General features: G+C 38.3%; 1 protein-coding gene and 1 long non-coding RNA gene across 3 annotated transcripts; both read left to right on the top strand.

The window, feature by feature from the left end:
• Window positions 1–47: 47 nt before the first annotated feature.
• LOC135335476 (ras-related protein Rab-3-like) lies at window positions 48–4,490 on the top strand. The gene is made up of 3 exons (XM_064530991.1): window positions 48–286; window positions 3,307–3,456; window positions 3,899–4,490. Exons 1-3 carry the CDS (start codon window positions 144–146, stop codon window positions 4,392–4,394), a joined length of 789 nt encoding a protein of 262 aa, XP_064387061.1. The 5' UTR covers window positions 48–143; the 3' UTR covers window positions 4,395–4,490.
• A 6,678-nt stretch (window positions 4,491–11,168) lies between these two features.
• LOC135335490 (uncharacterized) lies at window positions 11,169–17,203 on the top strand. Of its 2 annotated transcripts, XR_010394519.1 has the most exons (4): window positions 11,169–11,308; window positions 12,729–12,798; window positions 13,993–16,921; window positions 17,070–17,203. It is a non-coding gene; the product is annotated as an uncharacterized LOC135335490 (long non-coding RNA). The 2 variants fall into 2 exon arrangements; XR_010394520.1 differs by lacking the exon at window positions 12,729–12,798.
• Window positions 17,204–17,620: the final 417 nt, after the last annotated feature.

Raw genomic sequence — 17,620 nt, 5'->3', positions numbered from 1 at the left:
AATGTGGGGGTGGGGCTGTCTTTTGCAGCATCTCGAGGAAGGATATGAACTTTTAACTTTTAACATCCGCAACATTGGAGAATCGCAGATCAGAGGACACTAGTCACTTGCACTAGAGACATTCATCTAATCACTAAACCAGTATGGCAGAAACTTGCAAAGTACTGCTTTTGGGAGCTGTGAAAGCTGGCAAGACTGCATTCCTACTCCGCTACAGTGACAGCACTTTCATTGATGCCTACACATCTACAGTTGGAATTGATTTCAAAGCCAAGGAGGTGACAAGGTATGTCATTCTGATATTTATGACCTGTGCCCATGCTTGATGTTAAGTTAGTAAGGTCCTGGCCTTGCTAACTCATTCTGCATGTAGCTAAACACATAATGCGTGATATACTAATTTATGCGAGCGGCTATCATATTGCTTATTATTTTGAGACCACTTTGAAATTGTGGTGTTTATGATGTCATAAACCAAGCAAGTGGACTTCATGAGCGAGGACCTTGCACCATGTGTACCCCTAGTATATGTATAGATCGAGGCTGCATGTACATTTGCATTCACATGTCCAACCATGGAGCCACCTAATTAGCATTGACATCATGGTAGCTAGGCAATGCAGATTGTGGGAATGGAATTATACAGGCTGTGAGTAAAAATATTTGACACCTGTGATTGTGATCACTAACTTATTGCTAATTACACCAGGTTTCTTCCAATTAAGGCGTTTGAAATATATTGAGCTCAGCTATAAGCTTACAGTTACAGTTCGCATCAACCTATAATTAATTATGTATACCATCAGGAGCGTGCTCTATTAATTGCCTTTTTGCTATTGAATACAATACAGCTATAGCTATCTGACATGCATGATTGCTATTAAATATGCATGATTTTTTACAGCATGCATGTAAGTACGAATAATATTATTATCTGTATACAAATGTCATTGTATAGCAGGTCTTCTGCATGGGGATTTTTTTCATACGCATCCAAGTTGTATAACTTGAGCATTGGCTTGAGCTTGCAAGCTGATCAGTGAACTATTACCACAGAAGCAAATAGATATAGAGCTTGGGTATAGGGTGCAGCAGAATGTTTTTTGCAACGGAAAGCTTGTTTCAGTGAATATACTCTAGGTACGTGGAGCTAATAGGTTCGGGCTAACCATACATGCAGGGGCAACTTGAGTGTTTAGAACTTTTTCAGCATATTCAGTATGAGCTAGTGTAAAACCTGTTGCTGGCTTTGATTTAAAAGACAATGTTTTGCCTGTTTGGTTTGTTAGCCAATGAAAAGTGGGATCTAAGCGTTGTTTGAGGTGCTGTATGTATAGGATATACCACACCTAAGAGGATATATTGGGTGCATATCCTCCGAGTAGGTGTGGCATATCTGACTTATACCACGTGACCGCAGCACTATAAAAAGACCTCCCCTAGCAACAATTCAATCCACAATGCAAACCAGGCTGCAAAAAAGAGCAAAGATTTTGCAGCTGTCAAAGAGCTAGTTGAGCAACACGTCGACTCCTACAGATGCTTAAGAGCTTCCTTAGTCCAAGCGTTGACCATTTGACGTCCCTTACTGGAGTTGCAAGCTCTTCTTGGATAAAATGTATCTAAACCGCGCCCATGGACCCATGGAAGCGTAGCCATCTTGTTGGAGAACACCTTCCGTGTTTTTGCTTTCGCTTTGAGTCTTAGTACCGTCAAGCATGGCTCTTTTCTCTTTGCTTACTTTCTTGAACAAATGAAAAAACTAAAAAAACAACTTGAAAAACTGTGCATGCCTGGGGCTATATGCTATATATCTTACAGCTGTTGACCAATGAGATCAATAATACTAGGTGACGTAAGTGTGGTATAAAGATAGTTTGCCAGTCAGGGCAAAACTCTCGAAGAACATATAACTGTGTCTTGGGTCTCGGGTGAGATCAAGAGATGGTCTTTTTCTGCAAGCCAATCCGTATATAATTATTACCAGTCCACGTCTAATAAGTAGGAAAAGAGATTTAGTGCTATAATAAAAGCTTCCTTATGCATTAACAGTAACAGCATGTCTATGCCCAAAGGTACTGATTTAGTATCCTGAGTATAGTAGAAAATTAAAACAAAAACAGCTATAAGAGGCGGCTTACTTCGAAATTTCCCTCAATAAAAGCACGAGGCACTGGTAAAGACTGTTTTTACCTGCCTGAATGATCGTCTCTTATAGCATAGTTTTTCGAGCAGCTGAGTTATTACAGGCACCACATCAAAAAGCGAAGCGCGCTAAAGACTTCTACCACAAGCATAAAGTCTATATATACGTTTGGCACGTGATTTGCTGCCCTTTCCAATCCCTTTCCTTTCCTTAAATCTATGGTGGGTGACGTATAATACTGCGAAAGTCTTTAGCAAAGAAGTGTTTCATTAGCCAATTATCGATCAAATGTCTAGCTCATAAGCTCCATGGTTGCTAACTTTCTTGTAAACCAACACCTCAATACTGTTAATTCCTCATGCATTGACACTTTATAGGTTTGAGGCATGTCTATACTAGTTCGCTGGTGCATGTGTGTGATTTATAATGGGAGATTTTGAATTAAAGCGAGCAAGAGATGAGAAGCTTATACCTTGCACGTTGGCTATACAGCTAGCAAGCTAAACGTGGCTATAATGAGGCACGTCATTGGCATTGCACATAAATTATGCGCACTACTTACAGCAATTGTGGAGCTCTATAATTAATGTACTTTATTTGTATTCCAGGTTTATTTTCTGGCTCTATTGTGCATGATCCTATATATATAGTCCCAGTGCACCACAGCCGTTTTCAAATCCTTGTCATATAGCCTTCAAATTGATTTTCCGTTTCATTGCTCCTGCTAGTTGCTACTATTGTTTAAAGCCAGTTGAGCTTCAGTTAGGTTTCCATGCATGTTCATAATTATACCGATTTTCACATAATTTGTACAACATTCTGCATGGTTGTCTTCTGTGTACAAGTGGAATACGTATTACTGACCTGAGGGTTGTTAGCGGTGAGGCCAGAGGGAGTTCCCCTGTAAACGTAGACCACTCCCTCACCCTCAAAAGGTGCTGACACAGCAATATCGTCAATGCCATAAATAAAATGTATTTTTTTATATAGTATTCCATACCACGCATGCATTGTGTATAGCCATGCATGCGTGGTAGAGATATTATTATGAGAATTGCTTGCACATACATGCATGCCTGTACATGCATGGTCTTAATACTGATTTCTGGATCCTCATAATATATCTTTATGGCAATAAAGTCGTTGATTTTTCATTGCAGGGGTGGTAAAACATACGCACTTCAGTTGTGGGATACTGCTGGCCAAGAACGTTATCAAGCAATAGTAAATGCCTACTTCAGAGGATCTAATGGATTCATTATCATAATGGACCTCACAGCTAAAGACGCACTAGAGGATGCTGAGGGAAAGTGAGGCCATGCATTCATCAAATATATAATACTGCATTTGACCCTGTTCATATATACCGTTACTGATTACTAGAATATTTTGCTGGTGAAAAACCTTTGCGAATGAGCCAAATCAGCAGAAAATTTTACCCTTTGGGATCTAACTATTGCGTTCTGGCAAGGATCGTGTGAATTAGTAGTAATCATTTAGGTTTTGCGGATTTTATTGTTGCAAATTGATCGCAAAGTTCGCTAACGTTTGATGCTCGCAAAACATTCTAGTAATACGGTATATATACATACATTAAATGATGCATGGGCCCTTTGGGACGATAATTATCAATTGCATGCATCGCTGCATATTAAAATAATCATATGTACTGCAGGATGACATGTTAAGTATGTCCGATAGATCCGGTATCTATAAACACAGCCTTTCACATAATACTCACACTTAATACAGGATGACCCGAATCAAAGAAGCGAATTTGGATAATCCTGAAGTAATTCTAGTGGGAAACAAGTCTGATCTGACTGAGAGCAGAGTGATCACCAAAGAGCAAGGCATGGAGCTGGCCCAGTCACTGGGCATAGAGTATTTTGAGACCAGTGCCAAGGACGGCATGAATGTAGCTGAAGTTGTTGACAAGCTCCTTGATTTAATCTATGGAAAGCCTGAGCCTAAGCCCGAGAAAAAGCCTGAAGTTATCCCTACTGTGGAAACTGAACAGCCAATTGAACAGCCGATTGAACAGCCGATTGAAAAGCCAGTGAAAAAAGAATCAACTCCCGAGAAAAAACCAGACCCTGAGAAAAAGCCAAATGTTGAAACGATTCCCGAAAAGCCCACTAAGCAGCCTGTTCGCAAGCCTGCTACAAAATCATGCTGGAGTACTGGAACATTCCTGTTGATAGGGGTTGCTTGTGTTGTAGCATTTAGCGCTTGGTATTTCTCGTAGGACTGTTTGAACAGTTGATTCCATGCATGTGAAGTGTCACTCATGAATAATGCATAAGTGATTTTCTGGTAGCATTGCACTCTGGAAGAAAGATAATCATTTTGACATGTATACAGTGAGTGATCTGAGTTACAATTGTCAGTCTCTAGGTCAACATAATTATGTCGACCCAGAGACTGACTCAGATATACCTTGCATATAATTATTGCCAGGAGTGCATGCACTCCAGTAATACTGAAAATGTAGCAAAGTTCTGCAATTATACATTCTATATGCAAAAGCTTTCTTGTATGTGCGGAGTGAAGAACATATTTAACGTAGCGTAGTAAACTTGTGTAAGGCAATATTTGAACATTTCGCCGTGGTATAGACTCGATAACTATACTCTATAGAGTAGAAGAGAGTATTGTGAGACAGTATACCAATTATGAGACAGCTTTTTTTAAAGGAGTTGTTCAGCTGTTCTTGCTGCAATTAATTATAGCAAGAGTTCATTAGGAATTCTTGTAGCAGTGCACTATACCTCTCTAGTATTTTTTCCTCGAAGTCAGTGTATGCTTGTGTTAATTGACAGAGATACCACAATAGTTTGTTTAAGTACATTGGAGAAAACATTGCCATGGCATGGGTGTGATCATGAAATAATAATAAGAGTAACTAGACAGGGACTGTCCTTTAATCAGTCTAAGATATGCCAGCCGTAGCCAATTAGTGTTAATTGAATAAATTGTAGTGGTGTCTCGTAAGAGTAGAAGAATGTATTCATGACTACTATGAGAAATTGTATTCCCACAGCAGAAATCGCAACCCGAAAGAATCTTCCTTGGCTAACGAAAAATATAATAAGAGATATCAAAAAGAGAAACTATTACTACAGACTTGCCAGAAAATACAACAAACCCTCTGATTTTGCAACCTACAAACAGATCAGAAATAAGGTTGTGACCACTCTCAGACGGAGTAAACAAGATTTCTTTAGCACCCTCAAGCCTCAGTCAAAAAAATTTTGGACAGCTCTGAAATACCTGAGAAAATCAGATAGCTCTATCCCATGTCTTGTAGTAAATGGCTGCAAAATCGAACAGGATGAAGAAAAGGCCCAGGTCCTTAACAAACAGCTGTTTTATGCAAATTTCAACCATTCACTTCCTCCTCTTGACCCAAATTCCTTTAAACAACCAACAAGAGACTTACCTGAGAACTTACGCTGCACAGAAGATGAAGTATTCAACCTGTTATCAAATCTAGACACCACAAAAGCAAATGGTCCTGACGGAATCTCTGCCGAAATGCTGAAGGCTATACTGCTGAAACGATCACCCCAAGTATAACAATGCTTTTCAATATATCGATAAAAAACTGTGAACTGCCATACGACTGGAAATTGGCTCATGTCACTCCAATACCCAAATTAAACGACAAGTCTGATCCCTTAAACTATCGCCCTATATCGCTACTTTCCATCCTTGTAAAGCTCCTGGAAAAACATATGTATAGTAAAATCTTAGAACATCTAAAAGATATATCTTTCCTCTCGAATAAACAATGGGGTTTCACTAAAGGAAAATCCACCACAGGTGCGCTGCTTATGGCAGTGCACAATTGGCACAAACTGCTTGAAGATGGTCAGAGTGTATGTGCTGTCTTTTTTGATTTCAAAAAAGCATTTGATAAGGTTCCTCACTCGATATTGATGAGTAAGCTAACCAATCTGAACCTAGATCCCCATCTGGTATCTTGGGTAGCAAGCTACCTCAGGAATAGATCACAATATGTCATAATAAATGGAAAGTCATCAAATATCTCGGAGGTTGTGTCAGGAGTTCCCCAGGGTTCGGTGCTGGGACCTCTTCTTTTCCTAATCTATATAAATGACATCGATCTACATCAAAATGAAGGAAGTCTCTTGCTCTATGCTGATGATCTTCTTCTTTACCATCCTATTCAATCTCCTGAAGATTATATAAAATTGCAAGGAGATATTGATCAACTCCAAGCATGGTCTGAAAGAAATGTACTCTTGTTTAACCAAAGCAAGTGTAAATACATGACTATATCAGCCCACCACTTCCCAACATGTGTCTCAATATCAGTGGACGTCCCCTACTTAAAGTTGACCACTATAAGTACCTTGGCGTGTGGATCTCTCACGACCTCTCATGGTCAAAACACATAGAAGGAATGTGCAGAAATGCCTGCAAGCAGGTTGGTATAATTTACCGACAGTTCTATGGCCACTCGTCACTAGAATGTTTAAGACAACTCTACATCTCACTTGTGAGATCAAAACTGGAATATGCTGCCCCTGTTTGGGATCCACACCAAAAAACAAATTCTCACAAAATAGAAAAAGTACAAAAGTTTGCCCTTAAAATCTGCACAAAACTTTGGAATAGGGACTACGACTCCCTATTAGATACTGTGGACCTACCGTCCCTTTCCACAAGAAGATTGTACCTGAAGCTATCATACCTTTACCAGGTAATAAATGGTAACTTTAATTTCCCTGATCCACCACTGGAAAGAAGAGTATGCCCTCTCAATCTAAGAAGCACAAAAAATATACAGTTTGAAAGACCAATTTGCAGAACAAATGCATATGCGAACTCTTTTTTCCCAAAAGCAATATCTGTGTGGAATGAATTACCACTGGAGCTGCAGGAAAGTACATCGATTTTGTCATTTAAGAGAAATGTACTCTGTCACTTGCATTAGTATAATATTAGTCTTTATTTTTAATTTGTACTCGCTATTGTAAGTAATATATACAGGGCACACATTAGGTTAGCGTAATATGCTACTAGTGTATCCATGCATTTTGCAGAATTATTATAAAAAAAATAAAAAAATAAATAAAAAAAAAATAAAAATACCTGTCTCCATAGATATCATTAGTAGTGCTGTCTCATAACATCCAAATCATCGCAATCTTAGCATCAGCTGCAAACCAGGGCCGGCGGAACCGGTCAGGTTGGTCAGGCCAAAACCTGACCACTTTTCTTGTGTTCACTTATTTATTTGGTAACGGTCGTTAACATTAAAAATGAAAAATTAATCAGTTTGGTAATAATCGTTACTCATTGGTGCTGTAATCATAGATACTGTACACTCCTAGCCTCCTTCGCAGCCTCTCCTTTTTCTGTTCTTTGTCACAGAAGAGAAAATTGGAGGAACAAAGAAAGAAAGAAGGAAGCGACTAAGAAAAAGGAGAGCCTGCCTTGCTAAGTCGCGTGATCCCCTACTGACGTAGACACATTTTAACGAGCGTGGGCGAGAGAAAACCTCAATAACTGTCCTCCCACACAGTACTTGGAGCGCATTTACCAGGAACATAATCAGTACAGTAAAGTCAGCCTTCGTGATACCTTTAGTCAGTAGAGGAAGTATGAAAGACTAGAGTAGAGTAGACTATACTGCTGTAATAATTATATCTACTAGTCAAGTGGGTCTGTTCTGAACTCAGGAAAAAACTGAGCTAAATTTAGATCTAGATCTAGATCTTTAGTCTTTAGTCTTTACTAGGTAAGCCCTCGTCTATGATGCCTCCACGCTTGATTCTGGCTTACTATCTACGATGCTAACAGCTTTTAATTTTATGTTAGACTTTGCAATGCGTAGGCATGCTGTAGCTTTTTGCTCTGTCAGGCTCCGCCCAGCTAGTGATTGCCCACGTTCATTTTCACTCGTCTACCACTCGTCTACCGTCACGCGACTTAGCAAGGCAGGCTCTCCTTTTTCTTAGTCTCTTCCTTCTTTCTTTCTTTGTTCCTCCAATTCGTCCCGTATTTTATCTTATTGAACTACAGTGACAAAGAACAGAAAAAGGAGAGGCTGCGAAGGAGGCTAGTACACTCCGGAGAGCTGTGCAGTATTGGATCTTTATACCAGTTATACTTTATACAGTTATACACCATAGGTATTTGCTTGCTATTATACCAGCTATACTGTATAATATACTGTATAATCTAAGTATATTTATGAATTAACCAGTATAAAGTGTATAGTTGATAAAAAGTATAGTTGTATAATTGTATAGTTGTATAGTGTATAACTGTATAACTGTATACACCTCACTTAGTAGAAAGCTGTATATTTGGTATAACTGTATAATTATACCACTTTATATTGATGTTATACATTGCGTATAACTATACAGTATAGTTGTATAGTGTATAACTGTATAATTGTATACACCACACTTAGTAGAAAGCTGTATATTTGGTATAACTGTATAATTATACCACTTTATATTGATGTTATACATTGCGTATAACTATACAGTATAGTCGTATAGTGTATAACTGTATAACTGTATACACCACACTTATAGTAGAAAGCTGTATATTTGGTATAACTGTATAATTATACCACTTTATATTGATGTTATACATTGCGTATAACTATACAGTATAGTTGTATAGTGTATAACTGTATAACTGTATACACCACACTTAGTAGAAAGCTGTATATTTGGTATAACTGTATAATTATACCACCTTATATTGATGTTATACATTGCGTATAACTATACAGTATAGTTGTATAGTGTATAACTGTATAATTGTATACATCTCACTTAGTAGAAAGCTGTATATTTGGTATAACTGTATAATTATACCACTTTATATTGATGTTATACATTGCGTATAACTATACAGTATAGTTGTATAGTGTATAACTGTATAACTGTATACACCACACTTAGTAGAAAGCTGTATATTTGGTATAACTGTATAATTATACCACTTTATATTGATGTTATACATTGCGTATAACTATACAGTATAGTTGTATAGTGTATAACTGTATAATTGTGATACATCACACTTAGTAGAACCCTATCCCTAACCCCTCCTTTACCTAATTCTATCCCTAACCCCTCCTAAACCTAACTCTATCCCTAACCCCTCCTAAACCTAACTCATCAACTCTATCCATATTCCCTGATTCCTATTCCTTTATCCCTAGTATCCCTATCCCTACCCAAACTAACTTTATCTCTATCCCTATATAACCCTAACCCCTCCTAAACCTAACTCTATCGATCCATATTCCCTATAGCCCCCCCCCCCCCCCTAAACCTATATAACTCTATCCCTAACCCCTAACTTTTAACTATCCCTATCCCTATATCCCTAACCCCTCCTAACCTAACTCTATATCCATGCATATTCCCTAACCCCCCCCAAACCTAACTCTACACTGTAAAAACAGGGTGGTGACCGTCACTACCAAATGTGGTGATGGTCACTACCTAAGCGAATCACTACATGGTGGTGATTTATGTATGTGGTGATCCTCACTACCAATCTCAGTGACGGTCACTACCTAAGTCCTTCACCAACATAGCTCAATACCAACTGTGGTGACGGTCACTACCAAAGTCCTTCACTACATTCAACCTCCGCGATGACTCCTAGATCCTAAGTCCTTCATCACAGTGTGCATGCAGTGGTACCTCTCACTTAACTTACTGTTCCCTGTACCTTCTCCTGTGTGTGTCACAGCTCCATTAATTATTATTTTATAGATAGGCATGCAGCATGCAATGTGATACTTTTAATATTTCATGGTGAAAGTCACAAGTTGTCATTTTTACGGTCTATCCTGCTACCGTCGAAGACCAAGTCAGAAGAATACAACGAACTATAAAATAATATTCTATATCAGTGTATGACGACTGTTTGGTCGGCTACTTACTATAATTATAATTATACGATAATGTAATGGTGTCTTTTTAATATCCACCACTGACTGTAAATTTGAAACAACATGAAGTTTTACCCAACACACTTGCGGTACACAATTATAATATTGTTCTTGTATAGCTACAATTGCTCCTCCCCTAACAATGATGACAAACTGGGACATAAATAATACACTATTCCCGACCACTCCCAACAGGTACAGACGTAAGCTTTGGTTGTAACTTTAAGGCAATCAGCATCAATAATAATTATGCCGTTAAATCTAAGGGAGTGACAAACTCAAGCAGATGCTTGATGGATCTAGTTTGCTGACTAAGTATAAAGGCTGCAAAGAGGCCCCATGGTGCCCTGATATCTCACTAAGCTTTTTTGCCTGAGCAGCATTCCATATTCTGCAATAAAAGAGAAGCATGAGATTATCAATCCATAGACGTATAATGTTACTGCTAGCTTGAACAGTTACAATGGCATATCTGCATTCATATTAAGGCCAGTACACAATAATAAGATTTTACCAAACAAAATAATTAACAATTGATTCACACACGTATTTACAAATACAATTACTAGTTGAAGCGATGTATTAATTGTGTAACATCTTTGAAAAGAGGTTTCTGTACCTGGTCGATCAACACGCAACACGACTTACTGCTAACCCGTACCAGGTAGATCTAGATTTAGTGGTCTATTTTACAGAAACTGAGTCACCAAGACATAGTCAACACACAACCCGGCTTACTGTTAACCATAATTGCCTCAGTAAAACAGTTCATGGAATGCTTTTACTATAAGATGTTACACGACATCAACATGCTCCATATCTAAGCTACATGATTCAACACTATTCATCCACACACTACTATTCCTTATCCTTTGGTAGCAGCAATATAAGACTGCCAAATGCCTTTCCTTGTCACTGAATTGAACTGTAATAGGAAGATCTAGTTAGCTTGCTATAGCTCCTTCCATGTCCATATCTTCACTTGCGCGCTCTTGTTTGTTGAATAGACCTATGACCAAATAAGGGCACGTGCAATTATGCAGCTGCAGATTTGCAGCTGCACACATCAACAAAAATTAATATTTTATGCAGAACCGAATTTCTCCTGAAGGACAAGCAAAGCGCAAGTAAACACTTCATTAGGGCTTAAACAAGGGAAGACCAAAGCCCATTGCCCTAAGCTTCGTTCAGCATGCACAACACAAGTGAGTTAATTAACTATACTAGTTCAGAAGAAGTAGGGACTTCACATTGTAATTGTAATACTTCGAGCTTCCAAGCTAACCCTCTCAGGATTGTAGGGCTTACTCTACATTCCTGTACTCTCATAATAATTGTCCATCCTAAAATCGTCCATCCTCTTTTGTTAATGCAGTAAAATTTATAGAATTCGAACTACTGATGCTTGTACGTATAAAGTAGTCTTCAATAGAAGCCGGTCTCAAATAGTAGCCTCAGTGAACTTTGAGGCTATGTGTCTCTGCACTTGCAGCCATATTAATACTGGTATCTACAGTTGCAGCTTAATTGTTAGGTTCAGTGAACTTTGAGGCTATGTGTCTCTGCACTTGGCAGCCATATTAATACTGGTACGGTTGCAGCTTAATTGTTAGGTACCGTTATATGCTTGAAGGCCGCACTCAAATAGTAGCCTCAGTGAACTTTGAGGCTATGTCTCTGCACGTGGTTGATTGGTATCTACGGTAGCAGCTAGCTAGGGTAGCAGCTTGCTTAAGTAGTGCTTTTAGAAGACTTTCTCATGGCATAGTTCGAGTAAAAATAACTAGCTGGGGCTAATAAACACCTCTCTTGAACAATGTGCTCTCTCGAATTGTAGCCTCCTTTGTCAGCAAAATGAACATTTAGTAGCCATGCGCACAGCCTCTGATCAAGCATATACATACTAATAATATTATTATACAGATGAGCGACATAACAGTAGTTGTGTTTGTGTGTGTATGTGACTGTCTGTCTGTGTGTAGATTGCCATAGCTGTTCCAATGAACACGAAGTGCAAGTATAATGTAAAGGCTCTATAGCCATTGCATCATTCCCGAGTTATGGGTAATTTTGCTCTAATACTTGGAATGCCGTTGCATGCAGTGTTTTGTCTTTAAGTGTCGCAGCAATCATGTCATCATTATGTCCCGCTTGGGTTGTATCATAGCAACTGGGTGGAGTTTCACTACTCCGTTGCCTTAAGGGCGCACTGATTTTGTTACAAACAGCCAAAAATAAGTTAGCAATGGGAGGACAGATGGGTAGGCTCGTTACACATGGACAAGTTAGTGCGTAGCGCTAGAAGTTTAGCACTGGCTATACAAGCTATAATAATATGCACACGCTTTTCGTTCATTTTCAATAGTTTTTAACTGTTTACTAGTCCTTGCAAGGTGAGTTAGCTTAGGTATATATAGCAAGCATTTTTCATTTCAGTAGATATAATTATAATTATAAAATTTATGGCAACGTTAAACCATCCTTGGCCTTGAGACTTTGCCTTCGTCCTCGGAGGTTTATTGCCATAAATAGTGGACAAGGCATCAGCACCTGCAGCGCGTTTATTTATACTGTTATTGTTGTTACACACTATTGCGTTCAGTAACTGTTGTAATTAACTTGCAGGATATGAAGTTAAAAAAACGTGTGGAGCAACCATACTACTGGACACCTTTAAGTATAGACATAAATCAAGGTATGTGCATGCTGCTGCCGTATTGCCACAATTTGTTGTCAGTGATTAATATGTTAGTTCTGTTAGTCCTGCTTTTGCACACAAAACAAGAGTGTAACAGTTCATTTTGTTCCAAAAATAATTGTCTTACTTCAACCTCTCTTCGTATCACATCTTTGTACTTAGCCTATAAAGTCAGCAAAAGATTTGTAGAATTGTTGTTACTAGGTTACTAAACACCCCCTAATCTGTATGTATATAAATTGTGCTTGATCAGAGGCCGCTCTTACAATTATAAAGGTTGAATAGTAGCATCTCAATTGCATCTTTATTGGTAGCCTCAGTGAACTTTGACCCTCGCTGAGACATATCTGCAGTGGGAGCCATGCTTATTGATACTGCACGGTATCTATGTGCCAGTTAGCTTGGTAGCAGCTTGCTAGTGCTTTAGTTAAGAGACTGTCCCATGGCGGAGTTTGAATGTGTGCAGATGAAAGAAAATTGTACCTATATTGGCCTTATGAATTGTAGCATTTTTTGCCAGGAAAATAAGTAACCGCGGCCTCTGATCACGCAAATAATTATGAATCTGCCACCTGTAGCACATTGACCTTAATTTTCAGTATGATTAGCAAGTTGTTCCTCTTCAGAGTTTTAGGCAGACCCATTGTTAACATTCATTTTGAATTATTTATAGCAAGCTATTAATTGTTTTGACAAGGCTTGCAGTATAGCAGTTCTTCCAAACCTTATTGTTCTGCTCACAATAATTGATTACTGCTCTATATAGAGTAATAAGAATTTGCATAGCCTCCCTGGCTCTCCAGTGTGTTGTTTAGGTATACCACTATAGTCCGGGCCGATACTTCTTCTTGTAGACATAATTGTGCCTGCTATTTTCTGTAGCTATAATTGGCTCAGCTTCACGCATTGTTTTCATACTCCAGTATTTGTGACATCATGGATTACTTTATTTGGCTTATAATTAATTATACATAGCAGGTAATTACGAAAACTTACCAACGAAAACGTAAACGTGGTTTACCGGTACACATGCACGTATAATTGAAGCTCAGTAGGTATGCAAAAGTTTTGTTGTTAATCATGCGATATCCCCCGGCACATAATCTAATTTGTATAATTATACACTTCCAACCTACATAGTTGACTCTATTACAATGAAATAAACATACTTTCTCCTTCATGCATATACAGGAGGAGGGAGGAGGTTGGGATGTAAAGACAGCCAAGAACTGATGATCAACTCAGGCCATTAGACACTGTCATTTTATACTCTGTTAGGCTAGTAAGCATAATGTTTGTTATTATTTTCTGTGCACATTTTCAGAATTTTTGTATAGTGATTTTTACTAGTTCTGGTGATGTTCACTACCTAAATGTAGTGATCGTCACTACTTAAATGTAGTGATTTGAAAAAGTGGTGAGGGTCACCAGTCGATTTGCGGTGACTATTGTGGCAGCCGTTTCACTACCTTTTGGTGGTGACGGTCACTTTCCAGTTTTTACAGTGTATCCCTATCCCTATCTATATAGTAACCCCTAACTTTTAACTATCCCTTATCCCTAACCCTAACCCTCTATCCCTAACCCCTAACCCCTCCTAAACATAACTCTATCCCTATATTCCTATAACCCCTAACTTCTAACTATCCCTATCCCTAACCCTAACCCTCTATCCCTAACCCCTAACCCCTCCTAAACATCACCGTAACTCTATCCCTATTCCTATAACCCCTAACTTCTAACTATCCCTAACCCTATAACCCATATAACCCCTCCTATATCCCTAAGTATATATCCCTATATCCCTAGTAACCCCTATATATTTTAATTTATCCCTACCCTATCCCTATTCCTAACCCTAACCCCTCTTACTTAACCCTAACCCCAGAGGAGGCTGGACACGCGTCACGCTTAAAACTGAGCCTTTTGTATCCATGCAGCTGTCTCCTGTTAGTTTATGAGTCGTAGTAGTATATATATACACTATATATGATTGCTATACCTACATCAAGACAGGAGTAAAAAAACAAAGTCAAATGCAGCAACAACTCGAAGTTGTAATCTTAAGTTTCTGTCTCATTGTTTCTATATGCCACTCAGTTTTCTAGTTTCACTGGGTATTTTTAGCACTAGTATGGAGTGCTAATATCGTTTGCAGTCTTTTGACTTGGCTGAATATATATAGCTACTGTTCTCTGTGAGTTTCCATATATCTCTCCATGTACACACATTTCGTCCGTAAAACATTATATGATGCGTGTCCAACCTCCTCTGCCCATAGCTAACTCTATCCCTATCCCTAACCCCTCCTAAACCTAACTATTATATACCCCTACCCTAACCTCAAGTAATCATTATAATTTATACAGTTATACAAGTTATACATTTCACAAATATATTGTATAGTGTATAACTGTGTATAATTGTTCAACATTCATTGTATAATTGATGTATATTTGTGTATAATTATACAGTTATACAAGTTATACAACACATTCGGAATGAAAACAAAAATAAATATTTTTTTTACTATAATTATTATTATTATGTAAGCACACTATACAGTTATACCTATTATTGTATATTTGAGTTATAGTTGGTATAAATTCTCACCACTATACAGTTATACAATATAGTGGTTGTATAGTTGTGTATAGCTGTATATAGAAATTCTCAGCACCACTATACAGTTATACAGTATAGTGGTTGTATAGCTGTGTATAGCTGTATAAAGATCCAATCCTGCACCCTTATGACACTCCGTGGATGTGAAACACTTCCGCCCACTACCAAAAGTCCTGAAACACTCATTGCAACGGATGACACGGACCCAGTATCCGGAATTCCCATATAGTATACGGAATCTACTGCATGGATACAATAATAACAGTAACTACGTGTGAGTGATTGGATAACTGAAGCTCCCAGTCCAAGTTCTTCCAGTGCTAACTGATTCTCTGCGCAGGGAGAGCCAAGAGAGATGTTCATGAATGAAAGTGGAAATGCAGAAATCATATTGGAACCTGACAACTCTAGATCTAGCTACATGTACACTGCTGACTTAATTTTTGTGATGACATTGTATATATAGCACAGCATGTATGCACACAGAATATTATATAGGCAGGCATCCATGCACGGAGATAGACTTAGTAATAGACAACTAAATGGACAACTAAAACTGATTTAAAGTTGAAGGAGGATTCTTCTTTATCTTATCGCTACTTGTGCTCGTACACTTGTTTGTTAGTCTTGCATCAGGGAATAATTATGCTCCTTTCCGCTTCCTTTGGTGATAGAGCATTACCTAAATTAAAAAAGTGTGTTAGAATGCACATAATAATTTACTCCGGCCGCTGTACGATTATGTATGCATTATCATCATACAGTACATTTGTATGAATAAACATGTTCACCACAAAAAGACACGCTTTCCTGAAATAACAAAACATTTACTGAGGGTCAAAATAGATTCTCCCGGTATAAGGACATCTATATTATTGAATGACCACATCATTTAAGTGATGGAGCTTTTTGTTGGCAAGATCGCCTAACCACAAGATAGGTACTGTTGAACACCTAATTTTGACCTATCATTCAGTTTGCTGCTAGCCGTATACATTTCCTTAATTAAGTGCTGAACACATTCTCCTGGTACTTCACTTCATAGACTAACAGGAAAGCAAAGCGAAATGTTCCAACTATAAACCCAACCAAAGATCGCCTAACCACAAACTTGTCACCTAGTAAGTTCACCGCTGTTTCACAACAATGAAAATTCACCACTTAGTTTATCAGGATGTAGTACATGATTATGACAAGATAATACATTCCAAAAACCACAAGCCAGTGGAAATGGGGTATGGTCTTAGGAGCATCCCCATGGGAAGGGGAGTTCCTAAGTATGTCTAAAATGTGACTATTCAGGAAGTACAGACTCTGTACTTTCCGTTGATGGTAGTTTCATAAAAATCAAGCGAACAGAACTTGTGTTGTAGTTGCTTGTACAAGTACATGTTTTGGCCAACACGCACAGTGTCTCCAGCAAAAATGTTCTTCTGTCAAGTAAAGTGTTTTTTAAGACTAGTAACAAGCAGTACATTATAAAGGAAGCTCTCAGGTATGTACGTATTGATAACTACATTGTATTAGACAAAATTTTGTGAAAAGAGTTATAACAGTTTGAAAAGTAACATGTATTGTTACGTATCAAGTAAATATCAACTGTAAAACAAGGTTCTTAAGGTTCTTCTTTCGCCTCTTCACAGGTGAAGGTCTGCACATGGTGGTGGATGGTGCAACATGACGAAAACTTGTTAAATACATCTCAGCGAAGCCATTTGTAATGTTTCGATATTACTTTGTGATGTCTGGTTCAATTCAACGTACATGTATCAAGGTCTGAATGAATAACTGTGCTTCACCTTCCTCTCACTGAGCACATGCTTCTCCAGCATAATAATATTCGCATTTGTCACAGGAGGAAATTGCTATCGGCACAACATTGTGAACGTAGAGATATGTAAATACCCATGGACGAACAAAATTACAAGAGTTAGAGCCATTTTTCACTCAGCACAATTACTTAGGCAGGAAATTTCCTCCTCTGTAATTACACACTGATTGTCTTCACATTGATAAACCTCCAGGAGATGCACTTCTTCGTCTGAGCAGGAATACCAACGATATTAATAACAGGACGGCCTATCTTGTTTCTGACAGGAGATCCACACACCCAGCTGTTCTCTGAGAGGGCAGCAAGGTGCTCTTCATTCATTTAAATGTTATCGTTCACTTTTAGAAGTGTTTCTGTACTATA

The sequence above is a fragment of the Halichondria panicea genome, chromosome 4 (assembly GCF_963675165.1).
Source record: "Halichondria panicea chromosome 4, odHalPani1.1, whole genome shotgun sequence".
In the NCBI taxonomy this organism is placed as follows: domain Eukaryota; kingdom Metazoa; phylum Porifera; class Demospongiae; order Suberitida; family Halichondriidae; genus Halichondria; species Halichondria panicea.
This window is presented reverse-complemented; position numbering and strand designations above follow the sequence as displayed.

What these genes read in the sequence shown, in the direction of transcription:
- LOC135335476 (XM_064530991.1), top strand. Translation starts at nt 144, where the DNA reads ATGGCAGAAACTTGCAAAGTACTGCTTTTGGGAGCTGTGAAAGCTGGC. An exon ending in AAAGCCAAGGAGGTGACAAG is followed by an intron (nt 287 to 3,306) that starts GTATGTCATTCT and finishes TTTTCATTGCAG; the next exon opens with GGGTGGTAAAACATACGCAC. An exon ending in CTAGAGGATGCTGAGGGAAA is followed by an intron (nt 3,457 to 3,898) that starts GTGAGGCCATGC and finishes CACTTAATACAG; the next exon opens with GATGACCCGAATCAAAGAAG.